We start from the raw sequence: 27,007 nt of genomic DNA on the forward strand, positions 1-27,007 counted from the left end.
TACTATTCTAGAAGCTACATATAATGTTTGGTGAGCTTTTATTATGTTTTTACCCAATTTGCTAAAAAAAATTTAAACTGGATTTCGATGAATTTTTATCGATTACTTGGAAACGGGGCAAGTTATCGAATATCGGAAGCAAACTCGATCAGCGCCGGCACTAGGAGGACCTACAGCTACAATTTTCTCTAGATCTTATAGGTTTTGAGATCCTTGCGTTCATACACACAGTCAGGCGGACAGACGCCCAGACGAATGGACGGACGGACATGGTCCGGTTTGTGATGGTGATCAAGAATATACATATTTTAAGGGGTCGGAGATGTTTCCTTCTGTTACATACATTTGCGTAAATACATTATATATTATAGTCACCCTTTTTACCCATTTTCAATGGGTTTAGGGTATAATTATTTCGAAAAAAATTTTTCTATATAAAGAAATATATGATGTTTAATTATTTATTTGACAACTTTTTAATAAAACTAACTTCATCTCATATAACAGCATATAAAATTAATATTTGTTTTAAAACTTAATTTGTCCTTTTAACATAACAACTCCAGATGGATTTACCTTAACCTTGATTTTAGTTCTCGGGAACAATATTCCATAATCAATGTTCTCGTAAAGGTCCTGAAATTAAAGAACGTGATTAGCCGTCAAATCCGAGTGAATATCATAATTAGGTACTATTCGCGAGGCAACACATCAAATTAATCAAGTGACCGTCTGCGGTAGATAGATACTCTGGCCACCAGACATTATGGTAAGAACGATATTTATTAATTTCATTTTAACTTTGTGTGCTCAGAGATGCTTCTTTCTGGCTGTTACATGCATATGCACAAAACCAATAAGCCCTTTTTATCCAAACAAAGTTTGTCTATCTTCGACACGCCGTAGATTTAATACCTTTCTTGACGTATGGACATGCAGACTTGTAGATATATGATAATAGAAATACTCTTGAATGCTGAGTTTGATGAAAACATCTTGAAAAAAAAATCATTTGCACTGGCTCTTCCCATAGAACTATAAAATTAAATAGTGCGATTCTGATCCTATTTTAATAAGCAAAACAGCTTCTGGTGCATCGTTTTTAATCGACCATTCATTTCTTTGGCAGCCAGATGTTATAGTGCTCCGATGTTGATAAAATCACATGAAGTTCGAAAACAATTTTTATCCATTATTTTCTAAGTTTTTTTTATTGTGCAATTGTAGTGATTTGTTAGTTACAGCAAAAGCACTTATGGGGATGGAGTGAATGCACGTAAATGAAGTGTGACTCTTATTATACCCTTGCAGAGGGTATTATAATTTTGTCGTGAAATGTATAACGCATAGAAGAAGATAGATTTTAGAAGAAGATTTTATATCACCCTAAACTCCCTCTTAGATGTGTGTATTCCTAAGTCAATTCCTTCGACTACTTTTTCAAAACCACCCTGGTTTACTCCCAGATTATTACATCTAAAAAATGTAAAATCCAAATATTTTAAAAAGTTTAAAAAGTCTGGTTTGTGTACAGACTTGGCTAAATATTCCATAGCCAAGTCGAACTTCTTTCTTCTTAATTCTCAATGCTATGAGAATTATCTAATTCGTTGTAAAAGGCAATTCGCCCGAAATCCAAGACAGTTTTATAATTTTGTAAACTTGAAGCGTAAATCTTCAAGTTTGCCATCTTCTTTTTTTCTTGGGATGGATAAAGCTAGCAATGACATTGATTCTGCTAACCTCTTTGCTAATTTTTTCCAATCAACTTACTCTTCAGTCTGTCCTAATACTAATTCTTACCCTTATACTATTACCACCAGTTCTATACCTCCCCCCACTATTTCACACTCCTCTCTCCTATTAGCTATAAACTCTCTAAAATCTTCTTACTCTCCTGGGCCGGACAATATTCCTAGTTGTCTACTCAAGGAGTGTAGTTCTTCCCTTTTCTATCCATTGCTAAAGCTTTTTAATCTATCCCTTGAAACTTCTGTCTTTCCATCTCTTTGGAAAGAATCTTATATCATTCCTCTTCACAAGAAAGGTGGGAAGTCTGATATACAAAATTACAGGGGCATTGCAAAACTGTCTGCTATTCCTAAATTATTTGAAAAAATAATCACTTCGAATTTGCAGCATTTCTGCAAATCAGTTGTTTCCCCTGTTCAACATGGATTCGTAAAGAATCGGTCAACTACGACCAATCTGCTTGAGTTTACATCCTTGGTAAATGATGCTTTCCTTTCGAAAATGCAAACTGATGTCATTTACACTGACTTCAGTAAGGCGTTTGACTCTGTGCACCATGACATTTTACTTTTTAAACTTGACCGAATAGGTTTCCCTCTGTCCCTTTTACTTTGGATTAATTCTTATTTAAAAGGTAGGACCCAAAGAGTAATACTGAGGTTGACTACCTCTAAAAGGGTTCACGTTACTTCTGGTGTTCCTCAAGGTAGTCATCTTGGACCTTTACTCTTTACACTTTTTATAAATGATCTTCCCTCTGTTATATCACATGCCCGTGTACTCATGTATGCGGACGATGTCAAACTTTTTCTATCATACACTAACCCCCTACATCATTCTCGTCTACAAGACGATTTGAACGCTATGCAACTTTGGTGTTCGGCCAATCAATTGCATCTAAATTGTTCAAAGTGTATGTTTATGACTTTTAATCGTACTACACCTTATCTTGTCAGTTATACAATCGACAATATCCCTTTGCAACGTATACTAACAGTTAAGGATCTAGGCGTTATTTTTGATTCTAAACTCTGTTTCAATCTTCATATAGATACCATTGTTAATGAGGCAAAAGGTGTACTTGGATTCATTAAACGATGGTCTAAAGAGTTTAACGATCCTTTTATAACAAAACTTCTGTACATCTCTCTTGTTCGCCCTATCCTTGAATACTGCTCTTGCATCTGGTCTCCACAGTATATCAACAGCCAGGATCGTATTGAATCTGTTCAGAAGCAATTTCTGCTTTTTGCCTTACGAGGTTTAAATTGGGACCCTAATCTTCGGTTGCCGTCCTACTCCAGCAGACTGCTTCTTCTCAACCTTCCGTCGTTAATCAACCGTAGGACAATTCTCGGTGTTGTCCTTCTACATAAGTTGATTATTGGCGACATTGATTCTCCTTTTCTGCTAGGGCGTCTTCAATTCTCTGTTCCGGCTAGACCAACCAGAAATTATCGCCCCTTATTACTATCTACGTGCACAACAGATTACGCTATGCACAATTCTTTTCGCGTGCTATGTAAAAATTATAATAGTTTGCATCACGTTTTCTCTACCGAACTGTCTCTACCCCTAATAAAATCGTTGCTTTCAGGATACCTTCGGGAAGTCGCTGACCATTCCCAGCTATGAGCAGGGGCATAGCTAGCCGGACAGGCTGAAAAATTTTCCCCCACCGTGTCGGTGATTTCCCATTACTTTTCTCTTTGTCCTATCCACTTAACACTCTTTATCTAACTTACATTGCTTTACTTTATTAACAATTTTCTTACTTTCTTTTTTCCTATTTATTGTATTTTCTTTATTAATATAGCAAATTAAGATTATTTTTAATTTCACTTGAGATCACTTTTTTCCTACTTACAACCTTCTGCTTACATGTAGGCTCTAATAGCGTCACTGACAAAATTAGCTGTGAAAAGGGGCACAGCTGGCCGGACTGGCAAATAAAACACCTCCATCGGTCGGTGATGCTATTTAGAAAATTGTATCCTTTAGCTAGGCTTTTAGCATATAATTATATTGTACAATCTTTTGAATAATGAGGAAGACACTCGTTTTGTCGACCATTAATAAATAAATAAATAAATAAATAAATAAATATCTCCGACCCCATAAAGTGTATATATTCGTGATCAGCATCAACAGCCGGGTCGATATAGCTATGTCCGTCTGTCCGTCAGTCGGTTTCTATGCGAACTTGTCTTTCAGTTTTAAAGCTATCTTAGTGAAGCTTTGCAGAATTCTAGCACATATGTCATATGTCAAAACCAGCTGGATCGAACCTATATATCATATAGCTGGCATAGGAACGATCGGTCGAAAATAAAAATGTTTCTTTTGGCATTCTTGGCAAATACAAAGCGTTTGATCTCTTTCACATTGTAATTTGCGAAATAATTGGGGCTATGGGGATGCCGTAATCAGCTTTATTTAAGCGTCTCTGATATTTAATGATATTTTCTATAGAATTACCAGAGTTATACTTCGCCGCCATACCATTTATATCTATCTATTAGTATTTAATATTAGTAGTAGTTTAACTCAGAATAAATAGAACAAATGTCAAATGTCCACCTGTTATCAGCTTGCAATAGAGAAGAATGAGTTAATACGCATGAAGGAATTAAATTTTTTTTCCATTTTCTATGAACAGCTTTGCAATTGCGATTGTATTGTTTTCTGAGCCGTGCATATGTGCTGCTCTTTTAACACGTTTTTGTTTCATAAAAATTAATTGTGGGGATAACTGGCGGGTAAAGGCAGTTGCAAGAGTGTGAGAACTTCATTCTTTTAAATTGTATATAACTGCTTAAGCTTAAGCTAGTAGCGCGCGCACTATTAGGTTTTGGGAGAAAAGTGTGAAAACAAAATAAAAAATCAATTTTTTTTGATGATATTCGTCTAACGTCTATTGGCTTACGTTCGGATCATTTTGCATTCCTCCTGTGAGTCTTGTTTACTTTTACGGTTTGTTTGCTTACCGGACATATGCGGTCGAAGTTTCTTGCCACACTCCCATACACTCCTAACAAATCCATAAAAGAGTTAGAAGCTGGAATCAACGGTTTTCATCAGGCTAATTTGGTGATCTAAATATTGAAGGAAAACATAAAAGTGCTCATAAAACCGTTGACCCACATAGTTAGTCAAACAGCGGTGGATTTAGAGAAAAACTTTCGCCAGAATTTATTATCCAAGATGGTCAAAATAAGCGAAAATGGTGAAAGACTGAAATTAATTTTCAGATCCTTAAAGATATTTTAAGTCGATACGATTTTCATACAATTTTGTTTGCGATCTTTTCACTCATGCGGTAAAAAGTTCTCGAAACACCCTTTTATATGCACCATCATCAGATAAGGAAGCTACAGTGACAATTTCAGTTTACAATCTCGTACGGTTCGGGCTGTGCGTTAATCACCAATCTTATAGATTCCCTTGATAAAACAGAAGTTGTAAGTTGTCGCCAATGGAAATTCCAAAATCGACGACACGCGTATTTAATAAAATCTTATGTAGGGCATTGAATATCAGTTTAAGGACCTTTTCCGAAACCTTTTCACGACTCTTATTTACCAACTATAAATATTTTATCAAGTCCATTAAAAATATTCAATCGAGGCGATAAGACTGCCACATTCACTCCCCCTCAAATTTTGCAACTTAGTTACAAAATGTATGCATTTTTTGGGGTGAGCGCACTTCACGTCCGCTATGAGTGGTAATAATGGGATGTTGTTTTTTACAGTTAGTTGCGGGTAAAGATGATCATCGTCTGCTTCTAAGTAAGCTTTTTTGAACACTGTCGATAGTTATAGTGTTATGCTTGCCGATAATGATTACAAATTACTTATCGATGCGGCTGATAACTAAGATTTTTTGAACTGCGCTTTGACTATATCATCACGAAGGAAAATGTGTGTACATGTTTTGAGACCATTTCGCACGAATACTTTGGTAGTAACGAGGTGTGGTGTATTGACAGGCTTTAGCTGGGACATGGTTGAACATAGGCGCTTGATGAATTAACTTTCGATGTACTCTTCTGCAGGTTCCTGGAAAGATTCACCGGGCATTGTCCATTTCAGCTAGCTATACGTTGGGATCCAGTTGAATTCAGTGTGATATTTGATGGCGGTCTAAGCTCCTTAAAAAATGTAGACTCAAACTGTCTGCCTTGGTTGGTAGCTATGATGCATTACTATGCATTAAAGGCTTAGCTACCGTCTCTGCAGCTATGTGTGCTTTTAGCTTAAGGGCCAATTAAGGTAAATTTTGATATTTCGAATCGACTTCCAGGCAGGTTAACCTTTTGACCTTTTGCTTTGTTGTGTATGTCTACTTTGGACTGCTGGAAGATGTTGCCCATCTAAGCAATGTTTTTTTTTTCGTTTATCTCCAGACGAAACGTACAGCTTTGAGTTTCACTGTTGCGCTCTTACGTGAGTAAAAAAGGTTATGATTGAAATTGAAGGCTTGCTTTCGGTAGCTATGTGTGATATATTGACGGATTAGAAGTAATACTAGACGGGCAGAGCAATTGCCAGCAACTCACGGTCATAAGTATTTCACTTTTTCTGCGATTGAGATATCTTTTTGGATAAAATCGAACGGTTTGAGGGATCCGCGTCAACATACGGTAGCAGTTTAGCATTTGCGGAAGAATGCGCTTATGTTGTCAGGCGTGCTAAATCGGTTTTGCACTGCTCGAACATCTGGTCTGTTTCGGCGTTCCACACTATTTTTGTTGCCTATGATTAGCTTTTGCAGTTGTTCTTGCTTAGGTAAACATCGGCTGCACACCAGAGTAAGTTTTTTAAAATCTTTGATTGCTTGAATCATTGGTCCGACTTATGGCGGTCCTCGGGACATGATAGCCAAGAAAATCCACTTGTATTGCCCAAAGATTAATTTTGAGGCATTTAAGCGTAGTCCATGCTGCCGTAGTCTACCAAAAACATCCTTGACGTGCTGTAATGCTCATCTACTTTTTGTCCTGCGATGCAGATGATATGTCCATATCACGAAATATAAATTAAATGTTTGGCTTGCGTTATATAATGTAAATGTAATTACATTACATTAAATCGTATAAGCCAAATGGAATGACGATCGCGGTTTCGAGGCAATTGGTATCTGTTGATGTTTTCATTCCAGATAAATTGTCGTGAAGATTGACTAAGATTGAATTTGTTAGAGATATCAAGAAAATGCGGCAATGGATACCTGTCTGGCTTTGTATAGTCTGTAGTCTGTAGTCGCTGCAGGGCAGCCATTCGATTTTGCTCTTCTTGGCTGCCATGTGCAGTGGGGTTGCATATTGGCTGCTTAAATTTAGCTATAGCTAATTTTTCAGGGTTTAGGCGACGCCCTTTTGAAAGTATGGGCTGGTTGTGAAGATGTGATGCTATACTGTCGTCTTAACATCGTGTGCTGCGTACTTGCAGGGCATGATCAAGCCGCTGTATTTGCGTAGCAGTACTTTGAAACGGTCGTTGGTCACTGGAGTCACAGTGAGTAGTTTTTCGAATTCCACACCGCACGTTGTGCCCCTTTTGTACAGCTTTGTAGAGCTGTCTGCAGTAGCCCGTATTCATGTAGGAAATCAACTCCTATGATTAATGTTGTGACGTCAGCGATGACAAATTGCCAGTTCATATATCTGCGTAGGCCGAAGTTGATAGCAGAAATTTTTGTGCCAAATGTTTTTACTGGGGTGCAGTTTGCTGCGTGAGCGCTGAGTGATCCGTGGGAGGTAATCTAGAAAAATCAGCGCATGTGTCGATTAAGTATTTTATTTTTGCAGCTTGGTCCATTATGAATAATCGATGACTGGTAGCCCCCACTTTGACCACCGTCGCTGACAGAGTGGGTTTAGTTTTCAGGCTTGAATTTTTTTAAAGTCACATGGCTCAGTTTACCAGCATTGGGCCATATATAGAGATACTGTAGCCAAGTCGCCATCAATAATCACTACGAAAGCTCGTACATTATCTGGAAGACGTTCCAAGCAAAGTGCTTTTATGACCTAATCGGCAACTTGGGTACCTGCTAAGTTTGTCAACTTCGTATATGAGCTTGTTAAATTTGCGTTGATCGGAATCAGTGTATTCATTGATAAGATCTACGTTGATTGCGCCATACATTTAGCTCCCGATGTTCTGGTGGGAATGATCCTATATTTTCTGACAAACTCTCGGACTTGGATTGATATCTGGGGTCAGTAGTAGAAGTAATTGACTCCGGTCAGAGTCTTCGCAATCCCACCATGCATCGCCATCGCACCTTCATGCGCCTTTTGTATGAGCGTTAACTTTTCAGGAACCCACAGTTTCGAGAGGAATTCGTCGCTGTATTCTCTGTTGGTCTATGTTCTCTTTAATAACAGATGAACCTCGAACCGTAAGTCTGTAAACTTGTCCGACTTCCCCCCACAAGCCTCAGCCTTTCCAAATACTCCTTACTCGGTGGTCTCGAAATCGTATGCATCAAATTCTTCTTCTTCCACTCCGAAAGGTCTAGAAAACATATCCTCCACGATATTGTCTATTCTCTTGGGATGTTCGATGTTAAAGTTGCATACTTGAAGATCCAATGACCACCGAGCAAGTCTCTGCAGGCTGGCATGGTTGGTAATAAGTACAAACGGCATCAGTTCTATATATGGCAAAAGCTTTCGACAGCTTTGACGGTGGTTAGGCATGCCGTTTCGGTCACGTTATAATTTAGTTGTCCTTCCCGCTGAAAAGAAAGCAAGCGGTCTATCACGCCACTATCATCCCTCTGAAAAAGCTCCGCTCCTATTCGCAATTGGCTTGTATCGCACTGTATATGATAGTGCTTGCGGAAATCGGGATGCACCAGTCTGGGTGCACATGTGAGCAGTTTCTTGATATCCTGGAAATCGTTTATCACTTCTATGCTAATACTAGCTTCATGCTCGACTTTATGCAGTCCGTCAGGCTGGCAGTCTGTCGTAGTTTTGCTATTGCTTCCACCTTTTTGGGTAGGTAGCCAAAGATGTACCCCAAGTAACGCAGGTATTGAAGCAGAATTCAAATTTTTGGAACCCAATAGTCAAATTCGCTTTTTCAGGCAGTCGGTTACTTCCTTTACCAAATGGCATCATTCTGAATTGATAGGTAGGGCTGCCGGGTGTGGTGAATACTGTAAATTACTCTTGGGGTCTAGCTCTATCTGCCAAAACGCATGCGTCAAATCTACGCAGCCTATGAATATGTCGTCGTCAACTCTGCTTAGTATGGACTCGATGTTCTGCAACGGGTATGCGTCTTTGATGGTCAGCTTATTCAACTTGCGAACATCCAGACACAGTCGATTCTTTATGTGCTTTCAATCGGTTGTCCCAAAGACACTACCTCGGCTCAATGACTTCCACTGCTGCAAAAAATAGCATCTATACTGCTGAAGATACTGGATAGAATCGCCTTTGACTGGCACTGTGCCTTCCATTAGTTGGTATGTACTTCCATACTTGTATGTAATCCTCGAGATTTGTAATCCAGGAAACCTTCTTTAACATCTTTCAGTCGAAATTGTTGTTGGTGAACTCTGAATCAATATACCTCAGCTCCTCGACTACTAAATTTTCCGGCACTAAGCCAAAGTTTCTCAAAAAGTCCTATCCAAGGTACAGTGACGGTTTGAAAGATGGGCTAGGTAAAGCGCTAATTGGTGAGTCCGGTCATTGTACGACATTGTGGAATAGATACGACCCAGAATGTGCTATAGCATGCCCCAGGCGATTAAACTGTCCTGTAACCTTTTCCCAGTAAACTGATGGATGCTCCTGTATTCAGCAGCCCAGCGATCTCTCACTGCTTGATCATTGCGAATGCTCGATCGTTCTGTGCTGTCGAAAATACGTACTCAAGCTTTTGTATATTCTGCTACTCTCACTTCAAATGGCTTCTCTTTTAACCACCTAACGCATAAGTAAAGGTATTAAACTGCTGTGCCCGTTTGTCTGTTCGGTCGAAAGGTAGTTTTTTGTATAAACAACTTTTTTATTTATCAAGATATCTTTACCATACTAGGTATTTATTAGTTCTTCAATGCTCCTCATATCCTATCATCCTGTCATCATCGGACCACTGTATCATAAAGCTGTCGAAGGAACAATCGGTCGAAAGTTAACTTGTAATAAGGAAAACTTCTTTTTTGTTCAAGAAACAAACTTGACTTTTTTAGGTTTCACCATGCTTCCTACATCTTTGTGGGGTTTCTTTTTATTATATTTATATTCTTTTATTATATTTTAATTTTTTTTTTTTTGTATTTCAATTTGCACAACATTGATAAACGTTGTTACAGTGGATATGTTGGTGTATGTTGATATGACCCCCGTTATCGCCAGACTCGTAATGAGTATTTAAGAGGTTGATTCATATAAGCTAACACAGTCGGTGTGAGTTGCCATGTAATAGCGCAATAGCAACTTCAACATATCGAAATATATATGTCCTATTTTAAGCTGACAAATATATAATAAATACTGGCTAGCCGTCTCTTTAAAGCAACGCAAAACCGCAACGCAATACAATGATTGCGGATATATAATAAAATCAATTAATTAATTTATTTCTTACGACTTACCTCAACTCTATATCCAGAATTATTGATCAGACCTAGCTCCTTTAATGTAACGGAAATATCAGATGGTGTGCCGTCTGTCCGTCTATTTACAAAGGCTAAAGCATAGGAGTAAAAGCTCTGATAAACTGGACTTATTGGTTTTGACCAAATTTCTATTCCCTTATGTTTATATATTCTTCGACCTTGTATGCCCAAGGGATCTTGATCTACAGAAATAATCTTTCTATTGAGCAATATCTCCTTAAATTCAGGTCGTATTGTCCTTAAATCAACTGACATTAAAAGTGGAGCAGCAAGAATGGCCCACACAGCAAATTGAGTCTTCGCCTGTTCATAGCTAAGGCCAAAGTTTCCAATTATTAGCTGAAACAAAGAAATATGAAATTGACGATTTGAAATAGTTTTTTTTCAATACCTTTCCAAAATAATTTGTAGAATTTACACAGCATTTATAAAAAAACATATCTTTGCTTGTTCAATATTTTGTGAAAATGTGTACCTTATATACTTGTTGGCGCAGATCTGCGCATTGAATAATAATATTCATTAAAATGTTGAAGCTTAGTGTTAGTTTATTGCGGAGCGACAGCGCAATATAGCTTAAGCATAGAAATAAATTTTCAAAACTTTTTGAAAACATTCAGGCCCTGTAAATTAATAGTAAATTGGAATTTTAATTGAAATTAATAACTCTTAAAAGATTTAAACATAACTTAAGCAACTAAGGAAAGTTTTGATGATTCAAAATCGCAATTTTTCTATAAAAATCATAATGCGTTTAAGCGATCAGATGATAAGGATGAAGAACTAGAATTCAGATTAGAAATTCTGGCCCAACATAGATACAGCTTTAAAATATTAGACTAGAGGAGAAACATTTCACCGAGATGATGATTATCGTACCAAGCTCGAAGAACTTTGTATAACGACAAAAGTTGGTTTAAATTCCGTTATAAAGTCTTTAAGTCCTGCAACGCTTGCAGGCGTTCCCGTTGTGGCTTCACGCACACATCTTCGTATCTGGAGCTTCCCAAGTTTAGTAGAAAATAATTCAAGTTAAAGAATTTATTAGCCTGTTCAATACTCTTGATCAGAACAATAGTTCGATTTCGAGTAAAGAGTGATATTGATTAAACGAATGGTTCTTTGGTCTGATTCTGAAGTCACGCTTCATTGGATTCGGACACATCCTACGTCAACGTCAACATTTGCGTTAAATTGAGTGGCTCAAATCCACAAGTGGGCAAAAAACGCTGAATTGCGACACAAAACAACTATTGAGATAAACGAGGACGGGTTTTAATCTACCCAGGGAGGAGTAACCACGCGCGAGACAAAAGGAGCTGATAACGCAATTGGGCGTCACGCCGTTGCAACAGAGTTGCAGACTCTCGCACCCCCAAACGGGCTAATCGCTCTCAAGAGACGACAACTCAGAATTCTGCCGGCTTGCCTGCCTGCAGCAGCGGCTTCGCGCATTCATTTAAGTTACTTAAAGTTTAGTTTTGAATTTATTCTTAAACAGTTCAAACGATCGGCAAACAGAAATAAATCCGTAATAATTGAAATTACAATTCGATCTTGTTTAATTTATGTTCACAAACATTCAACAAGCCACGACTGCGGTTTTCGTATGTGTGGCTCATGTATGGGTGGCATGTCGATTAAAATGCGAAAAGCCAGACTTTGGTTCAAGATATTATTACGATCGGCAGTGTACCTACGCACATCAGCCCACCGTAAAAGATGATACATTCCTTATCTTACTCTCAAAGATTATTAAATTTTTTTATATTGACACATGAAAGGTATAAGTGATTTATAAATACCATGTCAGGATCATTCCAGTGTCCAGGTCCAGCATAGGGTGCAATTACATCTTGATTATTTCCATAATAATCAATAATATTTTCAACAGATAACCACGAATCCTGGATGTCGTCAAAATTTCTCCATAGATTGCAATGACTTTGAATCGCTGAAAAATTTGGTGGAATCCCTGCATATATTTGGTAAACAGGCCAGCTACAAGAATACACCATATGCTTCCCCGTACTGTTAAGAAGTTTTCCAAACTCCGTGTAGCCTCTATCCATATCGTATGGTAAGGCGTAGCAACCGTCTAATTTAACATAATCAACATTCCATTCTGCGAATTGATACGCATCTATTTTCTCAAACCCGATAATGCCAGGATATCCAGCGCATGTGTAATTTCCATAGTCTTCATAAATTCCAAATTTTAATCCTTTTGAATGAATCTTAAATTAAGAAAATTAAAGCTCTTGTTATGTTTTTTTAAATAGAAATTATTTCAAAATTTATGTTATTAGCATAAAATTTCCATTTACGCCGTTTTTTTAAGGTCGCAAGTTAAATATATACACTTCCGCAACGCTTAAGTAAAGAAATAAAAGAAATCCAGCTACTTATATAGTAGAAATGTTGTCTTGTTGAAGTTCGTATGAACATACAGCGGATAATTAGTAAATACAATTTCTTTGTTAATGCTTTCGATTGACAATGATAAAAATAATACATTTTTGTGATATTAAATTTTAGTTTGATTGTATTATTCATGAAAAAGAAGACACTAGACACAAAATGAAGACACTATATTTGCAAGCAATCGATATTGATATCCTGTTTTTCGGGCAATTTTAGTGAATAATAAGAGCTAGAGTCACCAAACTTGACATATAGATTTTCAAATAGAATATATATATGCATTCGATGTTGGAAGAAGAGGGTTTAGGGTATCCCCTAGTCGGGAGCTCCCGACTAAAACCTCTTACTTGTTATTATCATGCTTATGGTTATTATTCGTGCAATGCATAGTTAAACACGGGAGCCGCATACGGCTCTTCAAACTCTTGTGACTACCTTTTAATCACGCTTCTAACAAGAGACTCGAAATAAACATGACAACTAGAGACTGCTTAGACGATTCAAAAAATAAACGCAATATACGAAGAGCTCTGATTAACGACAAAAGGTAATATAAAGTCCGTTATAAAGTCTGTAAGTCCGGCAACCCCTGCAGGCATGCCCGTTGCGGCTCCACGCACACGTCTTCCGCTTCTGGCCCTTCCCAAGTTTTATGAAAACAACTCCAAGCTTCAAAATTTTATTTGTCTGTTCAAAGCTCTTGTTCATAGCAATTATGCAATTCCGAATATAGAGAAATTCAATCATTAGGTTATGATAATTATCAGAATGTCACAGGTCTCTAAGCTTAAAAATTATTTCATGGCCAGCACTTTCTTCGATTCGTATATAATTGCATTTTCAGAAACATGGTTAAATTGAACTATATCTGATTTTGAGGCTTTTTTGAACAGTTTTATTTTGCATAGAAATGATTGGCCGTATCGAGGTGGTGGGGTATTAACTGCCGTTAAGGCCATGTTCCAGTCAGAACTTTTCTGTCTTAGTACGCCTACGGACTCTGAGATTGTCTCAGTTAAGGTGTCTTTTCCACACGCAATGTCTATATTACATGCTCTTATGTTCTACTTCTTCTGATATTCAAATATAAAACATATTACTTGTATTGAAAAAGTTTCATTACATGTGCGTGAGAATGACCTATTTACGATGCTGGGTGATTTTAATTTGCCGAACATCTCTTGGTCATTATTAACTGCCGAAAATAATCTAGTGCCCTTAGCACGGCATTATAAATTGCATGCTGGATCTTTCCTTGTTCCCCTCCTTTATCCCTTCCTGAGAATGCATATCATCCTACTTTAGAGGTTGCAATGTTCAATTGCAATCCTCTCGTTTTACATTCATCAGCAATCTATAAGTCCCGCCGTTGCTTTCGCAAATCAAACTATTCCTTACTTAATCAACGTATTCATGCAATCGATTGGTCTTTTTTATATGTCGCGGTTGGTATGAATATTGCTAATTTTTTTATAATACCCTGAACTGAATCTTAGATGATTGCATTCATAATACAATTCCCTCAATTGCTTCTTCAAAGCCACCCTGGTTCACTTCCAGACTATCATCAAATCTAAAAAAAATATATTTCTAAATATTTTGAAGAGATTAAAAGGTCTGGTTCCAGTATTGACGGCCAAATATTCCATAGCCAAGTCGAACTTCTTTCTTCTTAATTCTCAATGCTATGAGAATTATCTAACTCGTTGCAAAAGGCAATTTTCCCAAAACCCAAGGAAGTTGTATAATTTTGTAAACTTGAAGCGTAAATCTTTAAGTAGCCATCTTATTTTTCTTTCGGGATAGATAAAGATAGTAATGATTGCGATGCTAACCTATTTGCTAATTTTTTCCAATCAACTTACTCTTCAGTCTGTCCTAATACTAATTCTTACCATTACAATATTATTTCAACCGGTTCTATACCTGCTCCTCCCAATCCTCTCTTCTTTCTGCTATAAATTCTTTAAAATTTTCTGACTCACCTGGGCCTGACAATATTCCTAGTTATCACCTCAAGCAGTGTACTTCTTCCCTTCTTTATCCATTGATAAAGCTTTTTAATCTATCCCTTGGATCTTTTTTTATTTCATCTCTTTGAAAAGCATCTTATATCATACCTCTCCTTAAGAAAGGTGGGAAGTCTGACATTCAAAATTACAAGTGCATTGCAAGACTGTCCGCTACTCCTAAATTATTTGAAAAAATAATCACTCCTAATTTGCATCATTTCTGCAAATCAGTTGTTTCCCCTGCTTTCCTTTTGAAAATACAAACTTATGTCATTTACACTGACTTCAGTAAGGCGTTTGACTCTGAGCAGCATGATATTTTACTTTTTAAAGTTGACCGAATAGGTTTCCCTGCGTCTCTTTTACATTGGATTAATTCATATTTAAAAGGTAGGACCCAAAGAGTAATGCTGAGGCTGACTACCTTTAAACGGGTTCACGTTACTTCTGGTGTTCCTCAAGGTAGTCATCTTGGACTTTTTATAAATGATCTCCCCTCGGTTATATCACATGCCCGGGTACTTAGGTTTGCGGATGATGTAAAACTTATTCTATCATACACTAATCCCCTACATCATTCTCGTCTACAAGACGATTTGAACGCTATGCAACTTTGGTGTTCGGCCAATCAATTGCATCTAAATTGTTCAAAGTGTATGTTTATGATATTTATCGTACTATACCTTATCTTGTCAGTTATACAATCCACAATATCCCTTTGCAACGTATACTAACATTTAATGATCTAGGCGTTATTTTTGAATTTAAACTCTATTTCAATCTTCTTATAGATACCATCGTTAATGAGGCAAACGGTGTACTTGGATTCAATTAACGGTGGTCTAAAGAGTTTAACGATCCTTTTATAACAAAACTTCTGTCTGTACATCTTTCTTGTTCGCCCTATCCCTAAATACTGCTTTTGCATGTGGTCTCCGCAGTATAACAATAGCCGGATCGTATTGAATCTGTTCAGAAGCAATTTCTGCTTTTTGCCTTACGAGGTTTAAATTGGGACCCTTATCTTCGGTTGCCATCTTACTCAAGCACACTGCTTCTTCTTAATCTTCCGTCGTTAACCAACCGTAGGACAATTCTCGGTGTTGTCTTCCTACATAAGTTGATTATTGGCGATATAGATTCTCCTTTTCTTTTAGGGCGTCTTCAATCCTCTGTTCCGTCCAGACCAACCAGATATTATCGCCCCTTATTCCTATCTACGTGCACAACAGACTACGCTATGCACAATCCGTAATGCGTGCTATGTAAAAATTACAATAGTTTGCATCACGTTTTCTCTTCCGAACACTCTCTACCCCGTTGCTTTCAGGATACCATCTGAGAGGCACTGACCATTCCCAGCTATGCCCCTGATAGCTTGCCGGACATTCCCCCATTTTCGGTGATATCCCATTATTATTTCCCATTACTTTACTCGTTGTTCTATCTACTAACACTCAATATATCTAGCATACATTTTATTACTTTATCAAAAAATGTCTTTCTTTATTTTTTTCAAATATATTGTATTTTTGTAATTAATATAGCAAATTAAGATGTTTAATTTTACTTAATAATATTTTTTTCCTACTTACAACCTTCTGCTTAGATGTAGGCTCTAATAACGTCACTGACAAAGTTAGCTGTAAAAAGGGGCACAGCTGTCCGGATTGGCAATTAAAACACCTCCATCGAACGGTGATGTTATTAGAAAATTGTGTACTCTAACTATGCTTTTAGCATTCAATTTTCATAATATATGCATATTGCATTGAATAATTAGAAAAACACTCGTTTTGTCGACCATAAAAACATAAATGAAAATAAATATAAATAAATAAAATAAAAACAAACGTGCTGCGACTTCATGAAAGTGTGTTCATGTTCAATAATCCTATGGCTTCAAAGATACATTATCCAAAAATCGAAAGGGGAATCATACTAAGAACGTTCCCATATGTTTCAGTAAAATTAGTTACTGAAGAACACCCAATTTCGGGATCAGCAACGATGTTTAGTAAGACAGAGCCACATGAAATGGCACCAAATAGTAAAAAAAAACAAGTAAGAGGTTCTAGTCGGGAGCTCCCGACTAGGGGATACCCTGAACCCTCTTCTTCCAACATTAAATGCATATATATATTCTATTTTAGAAGCTATATGTCAAGTTTCGTGACTCTAGCCTTATTATTTACCAAAATTGCCCAAAAAAACAGGATATCGATATCGACTCTTATCGATTGCTTGGAAACAGAGTAAGTTATCGATTGTCGGAAACAAACTCGATCTGTGCGGGCACTAGGAGCACCTACATCTACAATTTCAAGTCTCTAGCTCTTATAGGTTCTGAGATCCTTGCGTTCATACATACGTACGGTCGGACGGACGGACGGACAGACAGACGGACAGGGCTAGATCGACTCGGCTATTGGTGCTGATCAATATATATACTTTATGGGGTCGGAGATGCTTCCTTCTGCCCTTTACATACATTTGGATTTTGCACATTTTTAATGGGTTCAGGGTATAATAAAGCTGCACAGATCAATTTTCGATAAATCCTATAAGTGCCTAAATAAAAGTGCACCAGTTTTGTAACCGACCATAATTAAGCACACTGAGATTTTAGTATATGAATACAATGAAATCAGGAGCTTAGTAACATAAGCCGTGAGGTTTACACAGGGTCCAAATTTCAGACGTTTTACAACGTCTAAGGGATAATCTGGTAAACCTAAATAAAAAGTATGATCTCAAGCTTTATTTAACAACTGTACTAATCAGACCGGTAACGTTCGATCAGTCAATTTTGATAAATTCAACGGAAAGGAAACGCAGACAGTTGTAGAGTTCTTCAAATTAGCCTCCTCACTCTTAGCAGAGTTCGATGGAAAAGCCGAAGAACTACAAAGCTTCTTGGATGCATTGAATGTAATCGATTCCTTAAAAGGCACTCATGAACCAACAGCTGAAAGCATCATAAAGACTCAACTTAAAGGCCATGCTAGAAATTTGATAAATAATAAGCAAACAATGCTTGCCATTATTAATCAATAATCCAAAGCTTTTAAAGGAGAATCTGTAGATGTTATATCTCCAAACTCCTTAATCTGCAGCAAAAGAGCAAAATGGCAACTCAGTATACCCAACAACAACAGTATACCTCAGTATAACAAGATTATGCAAAAAAAAGTTAAGTTCGAATGGACAGCCGACTGCCAGCATGCCTTCGAGCATCTCAAATCGGCACTAATAAACTTAATATTACTACAATACCCAGACTTCAGCAAAGAATTTTGCATAGTAACTGACGCAAGTAAGCAAGCTTGTGGAGCGGTTTTAACTCAAAACCATAATGAACTCCAACTCCCGATTGCTTATGCATCACTTTCATTTACTAAGGGAGAATGTAATAAAAGTACAACAGAAAAGGAATTAGCAGCAATACACTGGGCAATTACACATTTACGACCATATATTTATGGCAAACATTTTACAGTCCGCACAGTCAATTGATAATGTCGAACAAATGGGCAATAAAATATTGACAAAATTAAGAGTAGCGCTACTCAACCCGGTGACCCTAATGAAAAAAGAAGATATACAGTCTACATATCATGATGATCCAATACAAGGAGGTCACACAGGTATTACAAAAACCTTGGTTAAGGTCAAAACACACTATTTTTGGAAAGGTATGACCAGATATATTGCTGAGTACTATAACAGAAGTCCCAATCAATGCTTTTGATAGAGTAATAGTAGACACGGTCGGTCCGCTGCCAAAATCAGAGAAAGATAGTGAATATGATATGTGACTTAACAAAATATCTTATTGCCATACCTATAGCAAACAAAAGCGCACATACTGTCGCTAAAGCTAGGCATCAATCTTTTATTCTGAAGTACGGTTCAATGAAGGCGGTCATTACGGACAGAATATAAAAATTCTATAATTACTGATTACAAATATTTAAAACTTAAAAATATAACATCTGCCGTACACCACCACCAGACAGTTGGAACAGTCGAAAGACGTCATTGAACTTTTAATGCATACATACGATCATATATATCAGTTGATAAAACTGATTGGGACGTATGGCTTCAATATTTCGTTTACTCTTTCAACACACCCCCCTCTATGGCACATACTTATTGTCCATACGAGCTAGTATTTGGTATATATATAGTATAGATAGATAATATAGTATAGATAATATAGATAACAAAGAAGCTGTTTACAATATAGATGACTACGCAAAAGAAAGTAAATATGAATTAGAAGTAGCATATAAAAGGACTATAATAATGATAGAACAACATAAGAAAAAGAATAAGTAAATATATAATCAGCAAGCAAGAAACATAGATATATCAATAAGAGATTAAGTTTTATTTAGAGACGAATCAGGACATAAATTATATTTTAAATATACAGGCCCGTATACTGTAACGGAAATAGGAGAAAGTGTATATGTATAATACTTATGTATAAGAACATAAGCACGTCAGTGCTGATTGACTTCGGTTTTTAGAATATCTTTATTCAAAGTAAATATAATGCACTAAGCCTATGGATACATGTAAATACTTATGCTATTATTGGTTAACAGCTACAAAGAGAGGGAGAGTGAGTAGCTTGCATATGCCTGTGTTAGTGAGCACATATGTTGCTCATGAAATGCGCTCAGACGGTGCGTGGAAAGTGCAGCGTAAGCATAAACAGTCAGCTAGAGAGGCTAGTGAACTGCGCTGCGTAATATGAGCCAGAGCCAATATATAAAGGGGCTCCGAGCTTGTTTAATGTAAAATTGATATTGTATGCGACAAAGTGCCGCATACTTTATATTTGTATATAGGGTGTTCTTTTAACGCATATAAACACTACAAAAGAGATAACATAGTAATCTCAAACAATAAAAATAAGAAAACAGTTAAAAACAAATTTTGTTCTATCCTCATGAACAAAATTTGTTATTAATTAATCAATTTAGTATGGTCACACTCTGATACAAATACATTTAAAAATATATATACAAATATACATAATAAAAAATAAAAAAATATATATAATTACCTAAGTCAGGAAGATGCTTAAAAGAGCTAGGACTTTTTTTGAACTTATCTTTGCCATCAAAATTAAACAAGGTCCGAATTATACGGTTCTGCAAAATAGGCTTACATGGCGACAAATCGGGAGTTGTCAAGAAAATTCATATATCCGATACAAAAAACGTAGATTTTTTGTCATTGTAAGACTGGCTTTCAGACAAAAAAGTACGAAGAGTTGAACAGCAGTTATGTGAGAGACTTTCTAGACAATTCGGAAATATAGTCGGTTTCCGTCTCAAATTGCGTTGAATGACCTATACGTGTCTGCTTCGATTTGGACCCCACATATATGCATGGACAGCTGACATAGGCAGGCCCTGGTGCATAAAGCAGGTCGAGACTTCCAGTATGGCAAAATAACCCATCTGAATCTCTGAGGTCTTTCAGGTTAAACACTGTAATTTACGGCACAGCGCCTGCTATAACCAAATGGTTTTTGAATTCTCCTGAGTTGGCTGTTACAAATGCAACGAAGTTGATAACGATCTTATAGTCTGACACAACCAAAATACTTGGTGTGATATGGTTGCCAAATGAAGATGCTTTTCAATTGAAGCTAGACAATTCCGTCATGGGTCTCAGAGCGACAAAAGGGGACATTCTCTCGGTGACATCGTGGCTATTTGACCAGCTTGGCCTGTTAAGCTCTCTGATAATCAAGAGGAAAATTCTACTCTAAAACTTGGATAATCCATAGCAGCAACCGAAATCAACTTTGATTCAGTTGCAACAAATACAGATACCACGATATATGTTTAAAGACCCAACATACGCGGAAGACTCCCCCTCGATTTGTGTAGTACGTGGCTCACCTTCTCGCGGATCTTTGAAGGGACGGTTCTTTGATCTATTTCTGAAGTCACGCTTCATTGGAGTTGGTCATCGACTTCGTCTTTCACAATATTTCTGTCGAATGGTCGATGCGTCGATGTGGTTCGGAAGGGCCTTCATTTTTTAACAAACCAAAAGAATCCTGGCGAGATAACCAGTTTGCTCATGTGTTCCCCTCTATTCAAACATTTTAAAATCAATTAGTTCAATTTGAATCCCTACGGCGCTCGAAAGAAAATAAGCTTTCGGGAACAAAGTTGAAGTCATCCAGCAAGCTGAATTCAAAAATAACAGAGAGAGTTCGGAAGGACACGCGCGTAGGTTATAGCCTACAGCGTCTCAATCAATATATACATGAGTATAATGCATGTTGGTGATCTTTTCCGTTGTTGCGAGTAGGGGCTACTTGCAAAAATGCTCCTATTCCGTATGATGCTAAGATTCCGCTACTTCTGAATAAAAACTCGCAATTCGCTAGAAGCTTTATTAGATAATTGCACTTGACGAATTGTCATGCTGGCCCAAGAGGTTGACTCTATCACTATACACTTATACAATTTTAATGGCGTTGCAAAGGTTCATCAGCCGTCGAGGATTCCCACAGACCGCCCATTCCGCCAGTTTCGGAAGTTGCGAATTCGCAACAAAAAGCCAATGCGAATTTGTGTGCACACCGTCAAACATCTATGATGTCACCGATCCTGATCCGACTTTCGACATTTATTAAAGGCCGACAAAACGAATGTCAACCTAAGTATTTGGTACACAGGCATATTACATTTTATTTAAAGTGACGTTATAAGAGTCTTCAGCTATGAATAAAAGTGTTAGTATAGCATATAGATTTCTTAAGTAAAAATTACAAAAAACAAATTTAGTTGGGTATATTATTTTGGAATATATAACAAATAGGGAAAAATAGAGAACCATTATAAAATAAAAGTAGCAAATTTTATACTAGTATAGAGAGTATTTACTATGTAGGTTAGGTTAGGTTCTCATAGCTAAGCTATGATTTTATTAGGGGGACAGAAAATTCAGCGGAGAATACTTGACGTAGTCTAGTTCAGTTTCGCATAATGCATGAATTGGATTGTGCGTAGTCTGTCGTGCACGTAGGTTAAAATAAAGGGCGATAATACCTGGTAGGTCTGGACGGAGCTGAGAATTGAAGTCGTCCTAATAGAAAATAAAAATATATGTTGCCAACAACCAACTTATGTAGGAAAACAATACGATGGTTTGTCCTTTGGTTGGTTAACGACGGAAGAAAAAGAAAAATTATCTTTATGGAGTACGATTGCATCCAAAATTTAACTATACAACTATATGAAGGTTAAAGATGAGCTTAGAATAAAACATAACCCCAGGTGATTAATTATGTAAACGTTGCAACCTAATAAGATAAAGACTAGTGCGATTAAATAATTTGGGTGAAATTAATTGGCCAAACAACAAACAGAGCGTTTAGTGACGTAGGAATCCGTATTGAAAAGAATAAGTTTAACATGATCGGCAATACATAAGCATGTGATGGTGTAACAGAAGGGAGATCATTTAAGAAACATATAAAAAGTAAAGGCTGTTCGGTTGCTTAACGTGAATGTAATGTTATTTTGTTTGTTCTTTACAAGTCTTATTTCATTTAATTTCCTTAGAACTTATCAATGTTCTTGCTTTAACCACTGCTTGGGAGAGTAAAATGATCTATGATCGAAAATAAATAAATACATACATAATCTGACAATGCTTTAATTCCATTAGGAAAACGCCTTTGATCAGATAGAAGTTTTCCATCAGGTCCACGATACCTCTCCAACCAACAGTCATCAATATTAACATATTCATATCCCACAGATGCATATCCCTCCGACACAAGAAGATCGGCCATTTTTTGAAAAAGTCGTTCACTAAAATAAAGTATAAAGAAAGTTGTATTTTATTTAAAAATGAATCAATCGAGGTTTTCTCAATGTAGTTGCTTTTGCAGGTTGTACCATACTAAAATTATTACACAAGCAAAACAAGGAAAAGGGAATACCTTAAATCTTCTTCGGTATTCCGAAGATTTAATACCCTTGTAGACTATTGTGCTATCGATCTTTTTTATAGATTTCATAAATAGAAATGATTGACCTTATTTTATTTCTTGTGTTTTAATTTGATTGCATATTTGTTGTAACTTTAGAGAAGCAGGCAGCCCCGAATTAGTCTGTGCTTATTATTCAATAACAATAGTTTTACAAAGGCGAACCCCAATGGGTGCGTGCCGATTGCAGCAAAACGTCAATTAGTTGATTAGTATTTAATATATTTAAATAATACAATTGGCCGATGCCTATCAACTGCTCGAAGTGAACAAACTTAACTAACTTGAGACGCATCATCGAGGCTTTAGCATAATTTAATACTAGGGTAATAAATGATCGTTACAGCGAAAAGCGCCAGATCAAAAATATAATGTTAAGAACGAAATTGAAAATATTGCACAAACCGACGTGCTTAGTATCCCTTGTTACCACGTAATTTCCAATTAACTCTCTTCTTCTAAAAAAAATGGTTGCTTGCGAAAGCTCTCAACTCTCCGGATTTCATTGATCATTAACGGTCTAAAATGTCTCTACAGGTTTATCTGTGAAATAACTAACAAAATACTTAAATTAAACTATAATGTCGCTGTTAATAACAAATTTTATTTTGTTTATGCTTTAACTTTAAATTGTTGTTTTATAATGTATTTGCAGTGTGACACTTTTATAACAAACGAAGAGTCAAATTATAAAAGCCTGACACTGCTCACGGTTTCTTGTAGATATGGTCATGAAAGGCGAGGGTTCAGCTCATTCGGGGAGGTAGGCGGCCAGCCTAGATATACATACGCACATACATTTAAAATAAGAACCATTCATCATATTAGGAGCTATACTTCACGAAAACAAACCAACCTACCAGGAACAGGTTAGTTATGACTGCTGATTATGAATAGCCAGATCTCAAACAGTGATCGACACTGGCGATATATACCTCTGCTTCTATGTCTGCAGGAACATTGAGTAACTCAGTGTTGGCAACCAATCATAATTTATGATTTATTTATGTTCGAATCAATAAAAATCCATTTAAATGGTTCGTCTATCTATATCTTTCTCACTTTCCGTCCGTTCGTCCGTGTGTATGTACGAAAGGATCTCAGAACCTATAAGACACATGAAATTTATAAATTGAAATAAAGAAGTGTTAGAGGCTCACACACAAACACACGCCCATACGTAAAGGCGTTTGTTCGCGAACATTGGCGAGTCTTTCGTGCCAAAGATATATATATATATAATAAAATATAATAATATAAAACAAGTAGGAAAAAAAAAACAACGAAACGAAAAAAACAACAACGACAACAACAACGAAATACAATTCGAGCAAAAAAATTAACAATTTCATAAATAAATACAGTGTAAAAGAATTATTAAATAAAAGAGAAAACAAGCGCAACCCAATAAGGAAGGAAAGAATATCCAGGTATCCAGGAATAAGAAGCGAAAGAGGAACAGACTAGGGTGAGTGACAAAATCCAGGGGTGGGCGTACGGTAGATTCACCTGCGGCGGTAAAAGGTTCTGACTGAGTGAGCTAGGGTGGGTTGAAGACTTGGGTCGTCAGTTAGCAAGCTTTTTTTTCGTGGGTTCGCTCTCGTCCAAAATAGAGACTCGACTAGCCAAGTTGGAGGCCAAATATACACGATCCCCGACCCCCGATCTCACAGAATGGGATTGGCGGTCAAAATCCGATTTAGATTCCGGCCTTCGTCTGAACACACCTGACTTGTTTGAGGTTCCAGCGATCCCGAGCTATATTGCCCGCGAAGCGGACAATGAAATAAACGAGTCGGGAACAAGAGCACTCTTCATCGTACCCGAGCATGTTAAGGAATGGGGTATTCGATTTGATGGGCAAAAACTAATCAGCTGTCCTTTGTGGAAGCCATGGAGGATCGGCCCATTTCTTCCTATTTACTTAACACTCTTTATCTAACTTACATTGCTTTACTTTATTAACAATCTTCTTACCTTATTTTTTCCTATTTATTGTATTTTCTTTATTAATATAGAAAATTGAGATTATTTTTAATTTTAAGTTAATTTAATTTTAATTAAGAATACGTTTTTCGAACTTACAACCTTCTGCTTAGATGTAGGCTCTAATAGCGTCACTGACAAAATTAGCTGTGAAAAGGGGCACAGCTGGCCGGACTGGCAAATAAAACACCTCCATCGGTCGGTTATGCTATTTAGAAAATTGTTTTCTTTAACTAGGCTTGTAGCATATAATTCTATTATCTATTGTATTATCTATTGAATAATGCGGAAGACACTCGTTTTGTCGACCATTAATAATAAATAAATATCATACAACATCGACGTAGACAGCCTGCCAAGGACAAAGAATGAGGTCATGGTCGGCGGCCCCCTCTGGGGTTCATGATGCGCAGTGTCTAGAATTTTCCCTGCCTCTGCGGTACTTCGAGTAGCTAGCAGACGAGATCCGGACCTGCCGCCAACGAGGTGACGAAAGATTTAAACAATATGTAGTAGACCTGATTAGAGCCCTGAAAGGGAATAGAGTAGGATGTACGAGAGCGCAGTTTCGTTAATTTGGGGAAAAGTCTTCTCGTCTTGGCCCGGTTCATACAGATGGCCGGCGTAGCTATCTCGGCTAGGGGGTAGCTCACATCTGGGCGTAGGGTAGCCGTTATCGACATCTGAACAAACCGTTCTGAGCAATTCTACCGCCGGTTGTCAGGGCGACTCCCGGTGGGTCAATCGTGGCTTATAGCAACAGGGTCATTTTGAGAAAGAATTTCCCAATCTACAGGTCATTTTCTGCACGCATTGTGGCACCAGCACAGCGAAACGATCAGCGGCGTCAGCGCTACACGCTACATATCAATGCTCGATCTCAAGCAGGGATAGCGGCTGACACCTATGTAGGAAGGGAGTAAACAATACACAGCTTTTACGGTATCAGGTCGGGTCAATACCACTGGAAGGTGATGCCCTTCGATTTGCCCCACGCCTTTGCCTATCTGGATGACATCATCGTCATAGGAGCGACCAAAGAGCAGCACCTGGCCAACTTTAAGGAAGTGTTTCTGATGCTAGACCAGGCGATATGTCATTTCTTCCACAAGAAGCTCTTGGTATCGACGCTTCGAGCCCAATTTTGCGTCAGTAGTGCAGCCAATGACCGCTCTCCTGAAGAAGGGGAAGGTGTGGTCGTGGGGTGTGGAGAATCAGGCTGAGTTAAAACAACCTAAGGAGCGACTCGCCACAGCACCGATTCTAGCCTGCCCTGATTTCAGCAAGGATTTCATGCTGCAGACGGACGCGAGTGATCATGACCTCGGCGCCGACCTTACGCAGACCATCGTGAAGAGCAGCAAGTTATCACGTACGCCGGTACGAAATTCTTGAAGGCAGAGATCAACTATTTGGCCCCGGAAAAGGAGTGTCTCGCTATGGTATGGTCGTTCCGTTAAGGTTTCATTTGGAGGGATACTGGCTTGTCATCACCTCCCACAAGCCACTCAAATGGCTTAATGAGAGAGAGAAAGTACATCTGGAAGGAATGCTCGATGGCCCCTAGAGTTGCAGCAGTTTGACGAGCAGAACCGGCGATGGGGGCTGAAAGTGGTTGCAGATGCGCTACCCAGGAGATAGCGTGGATGACCAGCTTCAGCCGTAGAAGAGCAGCCTTTCTGCGAATGGACCGCATACATGCGGTCCAAAGTTGCTAACGAGCCTGAGAAGTACACGGATTACTCAGTGGAGAAAAAAAAGGTCACATACGACACAGAGCCGACGACGAGGACTACGGCGCATAGAAAATGTTTGTCGCCGGCAATTATCGGCAGAGAGTTCTGCAGGAGTGCCAATGTCATCAAGGAATGATCTCTCGAATAGTATGTAAGATGCTGCGAGGTGTGCCAAAAATTTAAGGTAGGACAGATGAGACCGGCAAGACGGACGCTGATGAGCCAGGCACCGTGGGTCATCCCTTATGCCCTCTTCGTAGGCCCCTTAACACAATCGAAGCATGGAAAACAGCACTGCTGGTATTCCTCTACGCGTTCAGTAAGTGAGTGGAATTGGTTCCCATGAGGAGGGCGACAGCGGAACACTTACAGAAGTAGATCCGTGAGCGAATACTCTGTTGATTCGGAGTCAAAGT

General features: G+C 37.8%; 1 protein-coding gene across 3 annotated transcripts in view; it reads right to left on the reverse strand.

Moving 5' to 3' along the window:
* Positions 1–447: 447 nt before the first annotated feature.
* Positions 448–27,007, reverse strand: part of LOC6634139 (alpha-N-acetylgalactosaminidase) — a 44,805-nt gene continuing 18,245 nt past the window's right edge. The window contains exons 3-7 of one of the 3 annotated variants that reach the window (XM_070209044.1): positions 22,516–22,690; positions 12,431–12,635; positions 12,204–12,373; positions 10,375–10,737; positions 448–636 (exon numbers count right to left, since the gene is read on the reverse strand). In XM_070209044.1, coding sequence (XP_070065145.1) covers positions 529–636; positions 10,375–10,737; positions 12,204–12,373; positions 12,431–12,635; positions 22,516–22,690 — 1,021 coding nt within the window. In that variant the 3' untranslated portion in view covers positions 448–528. Of the gene's footprint in view, positions 637–10,374; positions 10,738–12,203; positions 12,636–22,515; positions 22,691–27,007 lie in introns of all 3 variants that reach the window. The other 2 variants (XM_032433144.2, XM_070209045.1) reach the window with 2 other exon arrangements.

The sequence above is a fragment of the Drosophila virilis genome, chromosome 4 (genome assembly GCF_030788295.1).
Source record: "Drosophila virilis strain 15010-1051.87 chromosome 4, Dvir_AGI_RSII-ME, whole genome shotgun sequence".
NCBI lineage: Eukaryota > Metazoa > Arthropoda > Insecta > Diptera > Drosophilidae > Drosophila > Drosophila virilis.